This window comes from Danio aesculapii, chromosome 2, assembly GCF_903798145.1.
Source record: "Danio aesculapii chromosome 2, fDanAes4.1, whole genome shotgun sequence".
Taxonomy (NCBI): Eukaryota; Metazoa; Chordata; class Actinopteri; order Cypriniformes; family Danionidae; genus Danio; species Danio aesculapii.
Window position 1 is genome coordinate 7,644,951 of NC_079436.1, and position 16,692 is coordinate 7,661,642.

Genomic DNA, 16,692 nt, shown 5'->3' on the forward strand with positions numbered 1-16,692 from the left:
GATTCAAGCTATTGCTGTTTATTTTATATTACATTTCTGTCCCATTTTCAAAGTCAGTACTGACCAACAAATAGTGTCTGGAAATTCCTAATCAGACGAACTCTAAATATCGCTGATTGTTACTCCGATGACAGCTTTAAGTTGAGCCCCGAAGCAGCACTAAATGGAAGCAGGAATAATGAACGACTCAAATGCTCAATTAAATTCATGTCGGTGGTTAGGGTAAATAGAAATGCTTTATCAAAGGTGACATTTGGGTTTCCTGAACTTCTCACAACACAATTAAGAGGCATCGCAGCGAGAGGTAGCATGTGTTTATCTCCAGGTGTGAAGGAACACATTACTTATGATGATGCATGGCTTTTGAGATGCCAGACATCGAGCACCAGCCTGCGGAATGGGGCTGAGCTGCTTAAGATTGTTGCCATGGCAACCCATCATTTCCATTGACTGACTTCGCATGCACATTCCAAAGACAAATCATAGTACGGGAGCAAGTGGATTTGGATGGTATGTGTGTGAGGCTTAAGGTCAGAGTCGCTGGTTAATTTCTTTACTAGTCACATGTGTAAAATAAACTGCTACTCTTGAGAGTCTATCTCATTTTATTTGTCTTGCTCATTAAAGGGATAGTTCAGCCCGATCGCACAAGGAAATGTACCTACTTTACGTATTGTCAGAAATGTGACTAATTCATACAATTTAATTCGAAAGTTAATGTACGTTTTTTAAATGGAGATGTGACCCTAAAGCCTCACCTCTAAATTGACCACTCATGCACAGACAGGGGTGTAACATGAAAGGGGAGTAACTTGTAGTACGTTAGAGGCATAACTTGAAATTATGGAGACCTATATGTCAAAATTATGTTGTCTGCAAGATGGCACTATACATTAGTTATTAACATCTAAACCTACTCCACACCTAAACCTAACCATCACTGTTATTAACATTCATACCAACCCCAAACCTAAACTCAACCATCAGTTATTAACATCTACACTGTCTCCAACACTAAACCCAACCATCAGTTATTAACGTCTACACCTTTCGCAAATCTAAACCCACCCATCATAGTTATTAGCATCTACTCCTTCCCCAAACCTAAACCCAACCATCATAGTTATTAACGTCTACACCTTCTCCAAACCTAAACGCAAACATCAGTTATTAACATCTACACCTAACCCAACCCTAAACCCAAACATCAGTTATGAACGTCTACACCTTTCGCAAACCTAAACCCACCCATCATAATTATTAATGTCTACACCTTCCCCAAACCTAAACCCAACCATCAGTTATTAACGTCTACACCTTCCCCAAACCTAAACCCAACCATCATAGTTATTAACATCTACACCTAACCCAACCCTAAACCCAACCATCAGTTATTAACGTCTACACCTTTCGCAAATCTAAACCACCCATCATAGTTATTAGCATCTACTCCTTTCCCAAACCTAAACCCAACCATCATAGTTATTAGCATCTACTCCTTCCCCAAACCTAAACCCAATCATCAGTTATTAGCATCTACTCCTTCCCCAAACCTAAACCCAATCATCATAGTTATTAGCATCTACTCCTTCCCCAAACCTAAACCCAACCATCAGTTATTAGCATCTACTCCTTCCCCAAACCTAAACCCAACCATCAGTTATTAGCATCTACTCCTTCCCCAAACCTAAACCCAACCATCAGTTATTAGCATCTACTCCTTCCCCAAACCTAAACCCAACCATCAGTTATTAACATCAGTAAATCTAAAATGTACTAAAATTTATCAGACTGTACAAATTATTATGAATTAGGCAAAATCAAAGTTAAATCAAAAGGATTAAAATTGGCATGAGATTGTGTTGCACTGTAAAAAAATGTGATTTGACAAAAAGCAATTACAACAACTGTTTTTAAGTTACTTTAACACACCTTCAGACCCTGTGTCCATTACAATGGACATCACATGTCAGCCCATGTTTTTTGTGTTTCCTGGGCATTTCATCTCATTTAAAGCCTGCAGTCTATGAGAGTGGACGATTGTTCTCCAATCAAATGGCTGTAAGGCTCGGCAAGTTGTAATTTGAAAAAATCCCCTATACACTGAAAAGCAGCATGGCATCACTTCACTCCAGACACAGACATTTATTGATTTATTGATTTGTTTGCCAATATTTCAAAGCTTGCATGTCAAAAAGAGGGATTACACTTACTAATTAAAGTTTAAAATCTTTTGTAACATTGGATTTTTTCAAATATGTCTGTCCATTAGGATGTACAATGGGTTCAAAATCAGTTACTGAAATTAAATCTCCAGTAACGCTTGAGTATATAAAAAAACTATATCGATGTACTTATTCATTGCTGAAACTATTTAATATGCAGAGTATACAGATCTTGAAGTTCCTGAGCATATATTAGCAGATGGAAATAAAGATGTGGACATTATGTGAAGTGATAAGGAAGAACAAAACATTAAAATTAAAGTAAAAATGTTACAATCCTAATGTTTGTGATTTTGAAAATAAAGTTCAAGATTATACCAACAATCATGCATGTTTCTTTTTGTATTTTATGTTGGTATAATGTTCGGGAAGTACAACTGTTTTGACCCGATGTCCATTGAAGTGGACAAAAAATATATATACTTAAAGAATGTAGAATTTTTTATAAACATAATGTTCAATGCATGATTAACTAAACACAATTAGTATTTGTTATTGTGGCAAAGTTTGTCATTTGTTGTGCCTAAATGGTTTAAATTCACGTGAAATCTAATTCTGACTTCAACTATATAATTAACTATATAATTATATATACAGTTGAAGTCAGAATTAATAGCCCCCTGTTTATTTTTCCCCAATTCAATGTTTAACGTAGAGAAGACTTTTTCAGCACATTTCTAAACATAATAGTTTTAATAACTCATTTCTAATAACTGATTTATTTTATCTTTGCCATGATGACAGTAAATAATATTTTACTTGATATTTTCCAAGACACTTCTAAACAGCTTAAAGTGACATCTAAAGGCTTAACTAGGTTAATTAGGTTAACTAGGCAGGTTAGGGTAATTAGGCAAGTTATTGTATAATGATGGTTTGTTCTGTAGACAGTAGGAAAAAAATTGCTAAAAGGGGCTAATAATTTTGACCTTAAAATGGTTCATAAAAAATGTAAAACTACTTTTTTCTAACCGAAATAAAGCAAATAAGACTTTCTCTAGAAGAAAAAATATTATCAGACATACTGTGAAAATTTCCTTGCTCTGTTAAATATCATTTGGGAAATATTAAAAAAAATAATAATAATTAAAAGGGGGGCTAATAATTCTGACTTCAACTGTATATATATATATATATATATATATATATATATATATATATATATATATATATATATATATATATATATATATATATATATATATATATATATATATATATATATATCTTCATTGAATAAACTGTATATTTATATACAGTTGAAGTCAGAATTATTAGCCCCCCTGAATTATTAGCCCTGATTTTTTATTATTTATTTTCCCCCCAATTTCTGTTTAACAGAGAGAAGATTTTTTTTCAACACATTTCTAAACATAATAGTTTTATTAACTCATTTCTAATAATTGATTTAATTTATCTTTGCCATGATGACAGTAAATAATATTTTATGTACTGTCAAAAATATATAGATTAAAAGGACACTGTTAAACACTATTTGGGAAACATATACTTATATTACTATATTTTATTTTTATTTTACTACAATTTTATTTTACATTTTATTCTATTGTTTTTATGCCTTAGTTTTTTTTTTTTTTGCACTTGCCTGCAAAATCATCCCAGTCAATGTAAAGTTAAAAATTCTTTCTGAACAGATTTACTTAAGTCGTCCTGTGAAATTATGTTCATATTGCAATATACACTTGCAGTCAGAATTATTAGCTCTCCTGTATAATTTTTTCCCCAATTTCTGTTTAACGGAAAAAAAAAAACTTTCAACACATTTCTTAACAGTTTTATTAACTAATTACACTAGTATTCTGCTTAAAGTGCCCTTTAAAGGTTTGCTAGGTTAATAAGGGAAGTTAGAGTAATTATGCAAGTCAGTGTATGGTTTGTTCTGTAGACATTTAAATGCAATATCGCTTAAGGGGGCTAATAATATTGACCTCAAATGGTTCTTAAAAAATTAAAAACTGCTTTTAATCTTGCCGAAATGAAACAAAGAAGTCGTTCTCCAAAAGAAAGCAGTGTTATAGGAGATACTGTGAATAATTCCTTGCTCTGTTAAGAACATTTGGGAAACATTAGAAAAAGAAACAAAAATTCACAAGAGGGCGAATAATTCAGACTTTAACTTTATGTATATTGCAGAAAAACAGAAGATCGTATTTTTTTTCCAATTTTCTGCATCCCTATAGTGCTTGTGTTGATTAAAATGCTCTTTTTATTAGGACAGAAACAAGAAAATGCCCCAAAACTCACCCCGCTTTCAGGATAGGTGGTCCACGCCAGCTCTGTAGTAGCCCACCTGCTGTCCATAAGAGTCTCTGCAAAACAAGCAATCAATGAGGCTCAGAAAACAGCGAAAACCTCCCTTCCAAAACACACAACAGAGCATCGTCGCGTTAAAAACCGTAATTTGCTCAGCGACATATCAAAGCACTTGACTCATTTGAATTCCCTGCATAGTCTGAGCAAGGCCTAATCACTGTTTTCAGTCTGCACACTAATAACACCATCCGCATTTATCTCGCCGTTCCAGCTCTGGCCTGTGGCTGATCTGAGAACAGATCCTGTTGCGTACCGCAGGGATGTTTGCGGGGCCAGTGACATTCTGCATCCCAGGCGCTTGCTGTTCTCTAAACACACTCCGATCAGTGGAGCAAAACTGCGTGAGCCGGCTTCCACAAATTAACCGCACATGCCAATGTTTTATTCACTTTGTAAGTCTGCCTTTTAACGAAGCCCAAGCTCTCGTTTCACATGAATGTGACACGCACACACACATCTGCGAGCAAATACATGGAATATTTAGAGCAGAACATCAACTTAGCTGATTAATGTGCGCATGATAACCGTACACATGGCGTTTATGAGGACTGTACACCTCGCTTTAACAGTGCTGTAAATCACAGAGAGGGAGTTCATTGTGTGATGAAATAGCTGCAAGGGTATCTCGGCGTGTGAAATATTCATCTAATTGGAGGGAAGTTCTTTTGATGCTTTGATCAATTCCTTATGACCGCATTGAGTCTTTCCTAGAGGCTCTTTGCATCTGTGCGTTTTGGCTGTATTGTGGAGCACGGCATCACGATGCTTCTTTTTTTCTTACACGAAGCAGCTCATTGCAGGCTGTTTCACACAAACGAGTGTACAGGATGTACTTTGAAACTTTGGTATTGTAGAGTCAGCAGATGTACAAAACGTCTCATTATATTTTCTGAAATCTCTTCCGAACTCCCCTAGAGTTTGAGGATGGGAAAGTACAAAGGAACACAAACAATCTTTGGAGGGAGTTTCTGATGTGTTTGTGAGGCGGAAAATAAGAACGCCAGTTTTATTATAAAATTTACATTTGTGAAAGTAGATTTCTGTTGGACAATCAATTGTAGCATATGGTATATTGAAGTTTGATTATATTACATATATATATATATATATATATATATATATATATATATATATATATATATATATATATATATATATATATATATATATACAGTATATATATATATATATATATATATATATATATATATATACACATATACACATACACATACATTTTTTTATGATACTACACTGTAAAACCCCAAAAGTTAAGGTAACTCAAACCATTTGAGGAATCCGATTGCAACAAACCATTTAAATTCAAAAACTAATCCTAATGAGTACTGTGAACTTAATCTATTTGAGTAAAAGCAAGTTGTGCACAGTAAAATCCCATAAATGAAGAGAACTCAAACCAACTGAGTATTGTAAAACCCAATAAATTAAGGCAACTCAAACCGTTTGAGGAAACTGATTTCTACAAACCATTTGAGTTAAAAAACTAATCTATACGAGTACTGTGAACTTACTCCATTTAGTGATGTTTTATAAACAAATTTCGCGCCGAAGTTTCAGTATCAAATACGTCATTGACAATTATTCTATTATCCAATCAGTTCTTGACCAAACCCCTATATATACCAAAGCTGTCTTACCTGCAGCATCTTACGATTTTAGCATCCCTCCACCACCCCGTCACCTCACCTCTTAAGCATTACAATCACGGGGCGAGCGTTCTGGGGCCGGGCTAGATACTTCGCTCGAATCCCTATTCCTCTCTGTTTCCTGATAAGAGGAATAACTCGAGTTTGGTTGTCTTCCCCGAGCTCAGAGCCCTCTCCCCGGACAGCACGCCAAATACGCTTTATTCTGAAACTATTGCAAGTGTGAACTCGTGAAAGTTGAAATAATGAAGTTTAATTAACTCATTACCTTCAAAACTGAGTTCAAAACTCTTTTCAAATGAGTAGAATTAACTTTCAGTAAATTTTTACTTGGCTTAATTAGGTTAATTAGGCAAGTTAGGGTAATTAGGCAAGTCATTGTATAATGACGGTTTGTTTTGTAGACAATCGAAACAAAATATTGCTTAAGGGGCTAAAAATATTATACTTAAAATGGCTTTAAAAAGTTAAAGACGGCTTTTATTCTAGCGGAAATAGAACAAATAAGACTTTGTCTAGAATAAAAAAATATTATAGGAAATACTGTAAAAAATTTCTTGCTCTGTTAAACATAATTTGGGAAATATTGACTTCAGCTGTACTGTATATCATAATGTCAAATCTGCTAAGGCTAACATTATTAACTCCCTTGTTGTTCAATGATTTCCCTATTTAACCTTAGTTAACCTAATTAGTTAAGCTTTTAAACTGCACTTTAAGTTGATTACTATTATGTTGCACAATAATTTCATCATGGCAAAATAAATTCGTTAGATATCAAATATTAAAATTATTTTGTTTAAAAATGTGTCGAAAACTATCTTCTTTTAATTAAATAGAACTTTGAAAATGTATAAGGAAAAATTTAAATGTCAGAGGAGGGATAATAATTTGGTCTTTAACAGTAAATAATTAAGTAGCTTTCCCACCAAGCTAGGCATGTGCCGGTACAAGTCTCTGATGGTTTGATAACCTTGGATAAAAATATCACGGTTTCACGCTATTGTGTTTACTGCTGTAAAAAAAAAAATTCAAATGTCTTAGTAAAAAACAACAACTTTTTCCTCATTTAACACAATGTATTACATTATAGGAAACATTTATAATATTTTGGAACAGTAAACATGTCAGGCTACATAATTAAAATAAATTGACTTCTACTATATTCATAAGCTTCAAAAACACAGATTTCCTTACAACACTTAAAAAACACTTTAAAAACCCCTCTACATTCACCTTAGAAATGGTATAACAAAACATTTTTGCGGTTTAATACCTTGAATTTTCCAAACCGCGGTAAACCTTGAAACCGGTTTTCATTCAATGCCTACACCAAGCATGATAACTAAACTTGAACTATAGTTTTAATAATTATTTTAATTCCTATATACAGTAGAAAGGGTAAACACTACAACAATAATAAGCAGTGTTGGGGAAAGTTACTTTAGAAAGTAATGCATTACAACATCGAGTTACTTCCCAAAAAAGTAACTAGTTGCGTTACTTAGTTACTTTGTATTATAAGTAATGCATTACATTACTTTTGAGTCACTTTTTAGTTACTTTTTCTGACCTGGCTGAGGATTGATCTCTTTCAGAACTTGCAGGGGTTTTTTTTCTTTCCTTTCTTTAATAGAGGAGCTCTGCAATTAGCAACACGCTCTATATCCTTCATTTACCTTAAAAAACACATTAAAAAATGAATGTAGGACAATGTTATCTTCAGAGAACTTTCTGAGAACAGAGTGAGGCATGCAGTATACAGATAAATGAAAGTTTAAAGCAATTTGATTGTTATTGTTGTTTTTTGCCTTATTAAAAAGTAAAATCACTGTGCATTCAGATAATCTTTTTCTTGTCTTCCATGTACTCATGTAGAAATGTAAGAGAAATGTACTCATTACTTAGAAAAGTAATATTATAATGTAACTAGCATTACTTGTAATGCGTTACCCCCAACAATGGTAATGACTGATGATATCAAACTCTTTGACTGGAAACCTTTTTTTTTTTTCAACAAATGAGCAATACAAACATTGACAGGCAATCAGAATCCAACTGACTTTATATAGAACTAAAACATATTATTTTGTAATAAAATTGTAATAATAAAACCCATTAGCCCTACTTAGAACCACAGTGATGACACTGTTCACTATTCATTATAAACAAGCCTAGTGAATCAGAATCCACTTGACTTTAAAAAGCTTAATTATATGAAACAGCTGACCCAGGTTCATTAAAAATACATTACTGCCTACATTTCTGTAGAAAAAATGAAACTGTGCACTAAAACTAAACCGAACTGATAGCGTTAATGCATTTAATATTGAGATAAAACTGATCTCAAATTTTGCTGAAGCAACTATGTCCTTTTCCCTTGTTTTTACATGGCTTTTAAGTTAATTTGTTAATCCATGGGCTTATATGTCACAAGTACAATGCCATAACACATGTATGTATGTTATTATGCCAACAACTGCACAATTATTCAATAATCTGCCCTTATAATAATATGTTTTTACAACTGCAAATGTAGTGTTGTTGTGTGTAAAATGTGTACACTGTAATTAGACTAAAATGGACTTAACACACCCTGCAGTGCCATAGGGTTGTGCAATATGACAATATATATTCTTTCATTCATTTTCTTTTTGGCTTAGTCCCTTTATTAATCTGGGGTCGCCACAGCAGAATGAACCGCCAACTTATCCAGCATATGTTTTACGCAGCGGATGCCCTTCCAGCTGCAACCCATCACTGGGAAACATCCATCCACACTCATTCACACTCATACACCAAGTACAATTTAGCTTACTCAATTCACCTATAGCGCATGTCTTTGGACTTGTGGGGGAAACCGGGGCACCTGGAAGAAACCCACGCGAACATGGGGAGAACATGCAAACTCCACACAGAAATGCCAACTGGTTCAGCCGAGGCTCGAATCAGCGACCTTCTTGCTGTGAGGCGATCATGCTACCCACAGCTCCACTGCGTCGCCCTGACAATATATATTGTATAGATAGAATAAGCTCTATTGTTTATAAACATTTTTAAAAATGCTGTGTTCTACACAACTGATTTGTGTTGGGACAACACTAAGAAATAAGTTAACATATTAGTTTTTACAAATTTTAAAACAATAAAAAACATAAAACAATGAAGTTGTCTGAAAAAAAACCCTCAAGAACTGTGTTGTTTCAGCTTATTTTAAATAAGTAGTTTGAACAAACAGCAAACGTTATTTTTTGAGTGTATTATGGTGTCGTAAAATGCATTGTTTGTTTATGGTACTACTTTTTCAGAAATTATATAAGCATTTGTTTTGGCCGCTGAGCAGAGGTAGCTTTGAACGCAAATAATTTCACCTAAAATGTTATTCGTTCTTCTTGTCTATTTTGTAGATAACTGACAGACAAAATTTTATTGAAGTTAAGATTTTACCAAACAAAATTCATTCTAAAAACATTTTTCAACAGAAATACAAAATTATAAAAAGAATTACCACGCCCTTATGATAAATTATGATAAATATTACACGCCATTACAGGCATGCAGACAGAAACTTCAATAACAGCACTGTGGGAAAGTTACATACTCAGTTTACATAGAGATATTTTAAGATGGGTCCACTCAAAAAATAACCTTTGCTTCTTGTTTAAACTACTTATTGAAAATTAGTTGAAACAACAAAATTCTTTTGGTTTTGGGGACAACTTAATTATGTTATGCTGAATCCATTTAAATTTGTAAAAACGATTAAGTTAACTTAATCGATTTGTGTTGGGACAGCATAAAGAAATTGTGTGGAACCCAGCATTTTCCATGCCTGTAATCAATATGATGTATTTTATATTTCTATATTTTATATAACGTTTATTTTATTTGCCCTGAAGTTCTATAAAAAGTGAGAAACGCGATCAAATATGAATGAGTCCATTTCTGAGTGATGAAATGTAAAATAAAATGTAAAACAAAAACAAAAAAGAAAGAGTGTCATGTATATATATATATGTATATGAATAAATTTGTGCCATATCGACCATCCCTACATTACCACGTGAAGCAGAAAGCGACATAAGCATGATATGCTACTTCTTCGTATTAATTGCTAGCGTACAGTATGTGTCGATCCAATGCTATCTCACGGCAATTCGTAACTTTTTGACTTAGTGGCTAATTCATATGAATTTGTACGATCTCATTCGTACATTTTAGTACGATTTGCTCATTCCCCAATGATGGTTGATTTTAGGGGTGGAATTTGGTGCCACACCTCCTTTTTAAAATTGAACATTTTCATACGACTGAACTCGTACGAATGGGGTATTTGCATAGCTAGTGTTTTTCAGCCAATGATGACCTTCCGGTTAGAGCTTTATATGACTATTTTCAATTTTATAATGTTCATTTTACAGCATCGACATTGTAATGTAATTCAAATATAATCAGTTAAATAGACTTAAGCATTTATTTGGTTTTTAAAGTGTAAAAAGAGACAAACGACCGTTTAAACGCAGGCAGTGTCATTAGCGACAGGCTAGCGCAGAAATTCCATTGAAAATACTGGGATAGAATTAATTTCCATATTTTAAAAACATGGTGTGGAAAATTATAATTTAATGCAGTGCTTCTTGTTTGGCCTGATACCCACTTTATATCATATCTCAGCCAGGCAGTGAAGATTGCTGTTTTTAAAAGAAATCAGATCTTAAACGCTGTGATTTTGTATGGGATGACAACTAACCGGAAGCCCTGGGGCTGGCGGACTGAATTTAAAAAGTCTGTGTGGCGTGTACATATACCCATTAGCCACTGAAGTGACAAAACATGAAATTTCGTTTCCTTGTGAGATCAAGCTGGTCGTTCCATTGGAATTCTAAAGGCCTGGGTACTTAATTTAACACACAACTGCATCAGAGCAGCTTTTGAAGATGTGCAGAAGGATGCAGATTGACATGTTTGACACATGCGCAGTCCCAGACTGTCTTAACAACATTCACCTAGCGCATGTGTTGTTGCGCAAGGACTGTCTGCATGGAAAAAAATACTAATTATCTACACACAGAGGGTGTGTGATGAAAGTTGCGTGAGGAGGACAATGCTCAGAGTATGCTTAAGGGCCATTCACACTGACAAGGTAGTGAAGTGGAAAAAATAAAACACATTTGCTGCATTTTTAATGCTGTGTTTTGTGTGAGATGCTGCAAAAGAGATTAGACATAAAAGCAATGGTCAAGCACATCCATCTGGCACATATAAGCAGAGCAGTTGAATGCAAAAAACATATGTGTGTTATTACAAAAGCGGAAACCTGTCACCCCTACTTAGGACACAGTAACTGGGCTAAAACACATAGCATTTGTTTTATATTTAGAGCGCGTAGTGCCTTGGGGAAGGTTGTGACAGATGGACTGAATTGACACAAGGGACCCTGGATGCAGCTCTACACTTTTTCCTCTTGTCGTGAGGTGCTCGGCACCACTTGACCTCCATTGGAAGTGTAACTAATGTAGTCTGTTAAGAAACCTGCTCGGAAACTAGGCCTGTGAGTCAAACACCTACTCTCGCTCTCTCTCTAGATACACACACACACTATCGATTGAGATCCTGACAGTGAAACTGATGAAGAATCGAGGTAGTCATGGCCAAGGTGAAGGAGTATCTGGCTCTACTGTAGTTAAGGGTTATTCTGATGCCAGCTATGTATGTGGATGTGCTAAAGATACCAAACAAAAACCTGCCTTCAGACTCAAATTTTGGTATACAACAGCCTTGTTTTTGCCTAGCAGAAATTTGTTTAGAATACATTACAAGAGGGTAAGACGAACTGCTGTGTAGTTATTTAAGACTAACATATTTATAAGTGCTCTCTACAAATATGTAGTGGAAAGTCAACAAACCTCGAAGGTTTCAATCGCCTTTTCCCCCCAAAACCACACCTAGGCTCAATACAAGTCACGTTTTTACCTCACTGCTGTTTTCAAAACATCAACTGACTTGGATATAATGTCGAAAATGCATTGTTACTTTGATGAGACTACAATTTTCTCACCTTTGACAGCTGCGATCATGAAAGCCAATTAGCATGTGTGGCAATTACAATCAAGTGATGCTGCTATCACTACTATCAGGGTGACTTGAAAGCCTTTAGGGTGAAATGTGTCACACCAGAGCAACAGGGGGCTTTCAGCAGTTCTGAACCATGTGTCACAAGCAGCACAAAGCACATCTGAAAAATCTAACAACTACATGGGATTTTTAATACGACGATGATTAAAGCGAAAAGATTGTTTTGATAATCTCGGAGGGCTCGCGAGTAAATTAAAGATGGTGTGTTAAGAAGTGTTCCAACAATTGCAAAAGGAACCCATTCAAACTGTGATTTACAGTTTGTTATATCTTATAACAAAGGCACGGACATAGGCTACAGCATCGTCTGTATCAATATATAGGCATGCCACAAAACAAACACCTCGCTGCTTTGGGTACAGCATGGTTTTAAAACAATTCACTATAAGAGACCTTTAAATGAATCTAAATTATAGAAATTAAACGAAATTTCGGATATATTAAAGCATGGTATTGTTGTGAACACTAAAATCAGACAGTCATCTAGTAAATGTAACACCTTAAATCAATGTTTTGTCTTTCTTTTTTAATTTAATCGCCCAATATATTGTACATCTGCAGCTGTTTTAATATCCAGCCGAAGCGTATCAGCCTTAAAATAAAATGCAAAATCGCACCATTTAAGTTCTAGTCGAAGTTTTCCAACCCGAATAGTCCGCGCCGTCCGTAAATCACAAGCTTGTAAGTTCTGGTCTCTCTATATCTCTTTCTATAGATTGTTATTATATATTCTGAGCTTTCCGTGAATAAACTGGCAAAAGGGGTGACCAACAGCAGCTCGAAAACCGAGTAGCTCCGTAACAAAGAGCGTTTGCACTTACCCTCAACAGCGAGAATAACGGGGACCCAAAGGCTGTATAATAACAGCGAATAATCCATTGTCATGAAGCTTGAGGATGCAACATGAAGAAGCGTTTTGTCTATGTGTCACCGGGACAAAAAGTGTCGTTAAATCTCAACATTCATGAACTGGATGAACGAATTCACGCCTTGAGAGCGAGAAAAAACAGCCTGCGAAAAATGCACAGCTCCGTTTTTTACTGTTGTCTTCGCGTCTTTCATTCGGACTACGGAATCCACGGATGCTCTTCCTCTATCATGCTCTTCTACATGTGTGGCATCCTACTCCTCATCCTCCGTGTGAAAGAAGCTGTTGATTCTTTGCGACTGCACGGAGGAGTGTCAGTTGCGAGGAATGATTGGGGGGCGAAAAGCTCTATTGGTCCCATGACAAAACCCTGCGGGATACCGCTGATAACTTACACACTGAGTAGGATACTCTGCTATGTTCTTTTATTTATGCATGTAATTTTTTTTAAGTGTTAAATGGACGTTCATCTTTTTATTGTATATGCCACCATGAATGTACAGCACAAGAATCCTCAGAAGCTGATTTGTGGGGAATTGGGAATGTATGGGTATTCTTTGATGCACAGCGCCGCTCGCTGTTTGTTTACTGCAGGAGTTGGTGTGTTGTAGTTAAGAAGGGAGTGACTTGGCAATTGGCCACAAAGAGTCACGTAACAGTCACCCAACACCAATAATAAAATCATCATCCAGCTTTCTGCTGATTAAATAATAGGCTGCACGTTGAAGGCTGTGGAATACTGTAAACAATCTTTAAAAGCTGTAAATTATTGATATGTACAGTGCTGGGCATTTTTCCTAAATGTAATCTGCTGCTTTTTTGATCTTTAAAAAATAGGAACACAAAGAAAAGAGCATAAAATAAACTTTTATCAACACATGAAAGTTTTATGAAAGTAAAATCTCAAAGTGCAACATTAAATATGAAAAAAAACAACTGACACCCATCCAGTAGTTTCCCAAGCTTGTTCCGGGAGGCACACCAACAGTACATATTTCTGGATGTCTTCCTTATCCGACTCATTCGTTTTAGGTTTTAGAGTCTTTTCTAGTGTTCTGATGAGCTGATTCATGTGTCTTTGATTAAGAGGTTGAAAATGTGTACTGTTGGTGTGCAGGTTTGGTAAACATTGGATTAAACCAGGGGTTCCCAAATTTTTCAGACCGTGACCCCCAAAATAACAATGCCAGTGACTCACAACCTCCAAATTCCTCACAGGTAAATATAAATATACAAACATTGCACACACAACAATAGGCCTATATAAACACAAGAATGTTTAAATGATTATTAACCTTACCTAATGAGACTGGTGGTGACAATGTTTTTAGTACAAGTCTATTCTTGGTTTAATTTTGTAAACCGCCAATCAGATATCATCCTCAATGTTTAGTTGTGGCCTGTATTTATTTTTAATGTATTCGATTGCCATAAAGATGTCAGAAAGTTTAACCTGGTGCTATAAAATCAATCTGCTGCAGCTGACGCTATTGCTGTGTTGTTAATCTAACGTAAACACACCAGTCCTATGAAAAAATAAAATGATTGAAAGGTTGATGGCTTTTCCTTTGCATGTTGTTGTTTTTTTTTTCAATTATTTATCTTCTGTGGGTTATGGATAAAATACAGTAATTATAATAGTTTAATAAAAGGTATTTGATTTTTTGAATTCACCAAGCAACCCCCTAACATTGTCCCGTGACCCCCCAGGGGGTCCCGACCCCCACTTTGGGAAGCACTGGATTAAACAACCGCAAGACTATTCAAAATTAGTCTTTTGTGATGTCAATAAGACATACATTTTTAGAAGGCAAGTATAGAAACAATGTATAATTTACCATGAAACAATGCATCATTTATCCTGCTTTACATTTCAACAATCACTTGATGACACGCGGAAAGCTATTACAAAGAGAACATGTCTGTATTTAGTTGAAGCTTTGTTCACATTTTGCCATTGCTTCATTGTTTTTTGATTTGTGTCTAGGGGATAATATTGCTTTATGAACAACACTCCAGGACGTGTCTGATTTATTCAGTTGTTGGCATTTCATTTGAACACTTAGGAATGTAATTATCTGTCAAATAAGAGTGTACACTGTTAATTTGAACCATTGTTTTTATCCATATGTTGCTACTAAATGTCTCAATAGACATTTTCAGAATGCAAACCAATGTCTTTCTTTCTTTCTTTCTTTCTTTCTTTCTTTCTTTCTTTCTTTCTTTCTTTCTTTCTTTCTTTCTTTCTTTCTTTCTTTCTGAAAAAAATTTAAAAGGCACCTATGATGGAAATAATCTTTTTTAAGCTGTTTGGACAGCACTGTGTGTAGGTATATTGGGAGTGATATAAAGAGAGTAAGTGTTTTTTTTTTATTTCCTGACGTTAAAATAGGACCCAAATCCCTCCCATTTTGAGGCCGACATGACATAGGAGTGCTGTCTCCCCGCCCATCAATTTGACTGACAGCCGTGTATTAACATGTCTCCGTAGTAACGCATATAATCATATCAACAAGACAGGACATGTGCAAAGCAACTGGAATTAAAATATCTGTTCAGCGCTCTGAGATCATCAATCATCATCAAACATGATCAAGAAGGAGTTTTACAAGTTTAAAATGTTTTTAAACATTGCATATTTGTAATGAATTACAGCCATTTTACCAGTTTTATCACCACAGTTGCGTGTCAGTACAGTTATATTAGAAGACACTTCAATCCCGGTTTGTGGTTTATTTTATTATTACATGCAAAAACAGTGCAAAGTTAAATGTGTGCACTGTGTGTCTGCGTGTGTGTAAACTCTGTAACAGCATTGTGTGACTCATTCTTGCAAAAAGGCTTGAATTAACTCCAAAACAAATATGTCAAATAATGATTGGTAAAATTCTTACTGTAGTATTTCTCACAAACGTTACATGAGAGCTGCTTCCTTCATGTCTGTCACTGTGCTGTTTATCTGAAGCAGCTACAGAGCTGAAAATTCCAAACTTCTGAAAGCTATAATAAATAATCTGATGGGTGTTTTGAGCTGAAACTTAACAGACACATTCTGGAGACACAAAGACTTGTATTACATCTTGAAAAAGGGGTGAAATAGGTGCCCTTTAAGTCAAGAATAACACATTAAGTTTTTAAAACAAAACTTATATCCATTGCGGTCATTGATGTGAAGTACAGATACCAATTTCCCAGCTTTCTTACTCCTGTTTGGTCTCAAAACCTTAACTTTCTGGAATAGTGATGTGATTTCCTCACAAAAGAACATGATATAATCTCTGGGAAAGGTATGATTCGTTCATTGAAATAGGAGTCGGCAGAGAAACTGCACTACACTTGAAGAAAAATCATTGCATCACTGTACCTGGGAAATCAGGGGAGATCATTTAAAGATTTGCGGTAAACAGAACACAGATCCGACTCTTGAGGGAAGCGGTTTTCGATCGTTGACTAGTAAAACAAT

The 16,692-nt window shown here is 35.1% G+C and overlaps 2 protein-coding genes across 2 annotated transcripts in view; both read right to left on the reverse strand.

Moving 5' to 3' along the window:
* Window positions 1–13,605, reverse strand: part of LOC130240406 (ephrin type-B receptor 3) — a 98,348-nt gene extending 84,743 nt beyond the window's left edge. Inside the window, exons 1-2 of the mRNA XM_056471895.1 lie at window positions 13,183–13,605; window positions 4,491–4,555 (exon numbers count right to left, since the gene is read on the reverse strand). Coding sequence (XP_056327870.1) covers window positions 4,491–4,555; window positions 13,183–13,246 — 129 coding nt within the window. The 5' untranslated portion in view covers window positions 13,247–13,605. The remainder of the gene's footprint in view (window positions 1–4,490; window positions 4,556–13,182) is intronic.
* Window positions 1–16,692, reverse strand: part of dipk2aa (divergent protein kinase domain 2Aa) — a 419,818-nt gene that overhangs the window by 139,237 nt on the left and 263,889 nt on the right. The window lies entirely within an intron of this gene.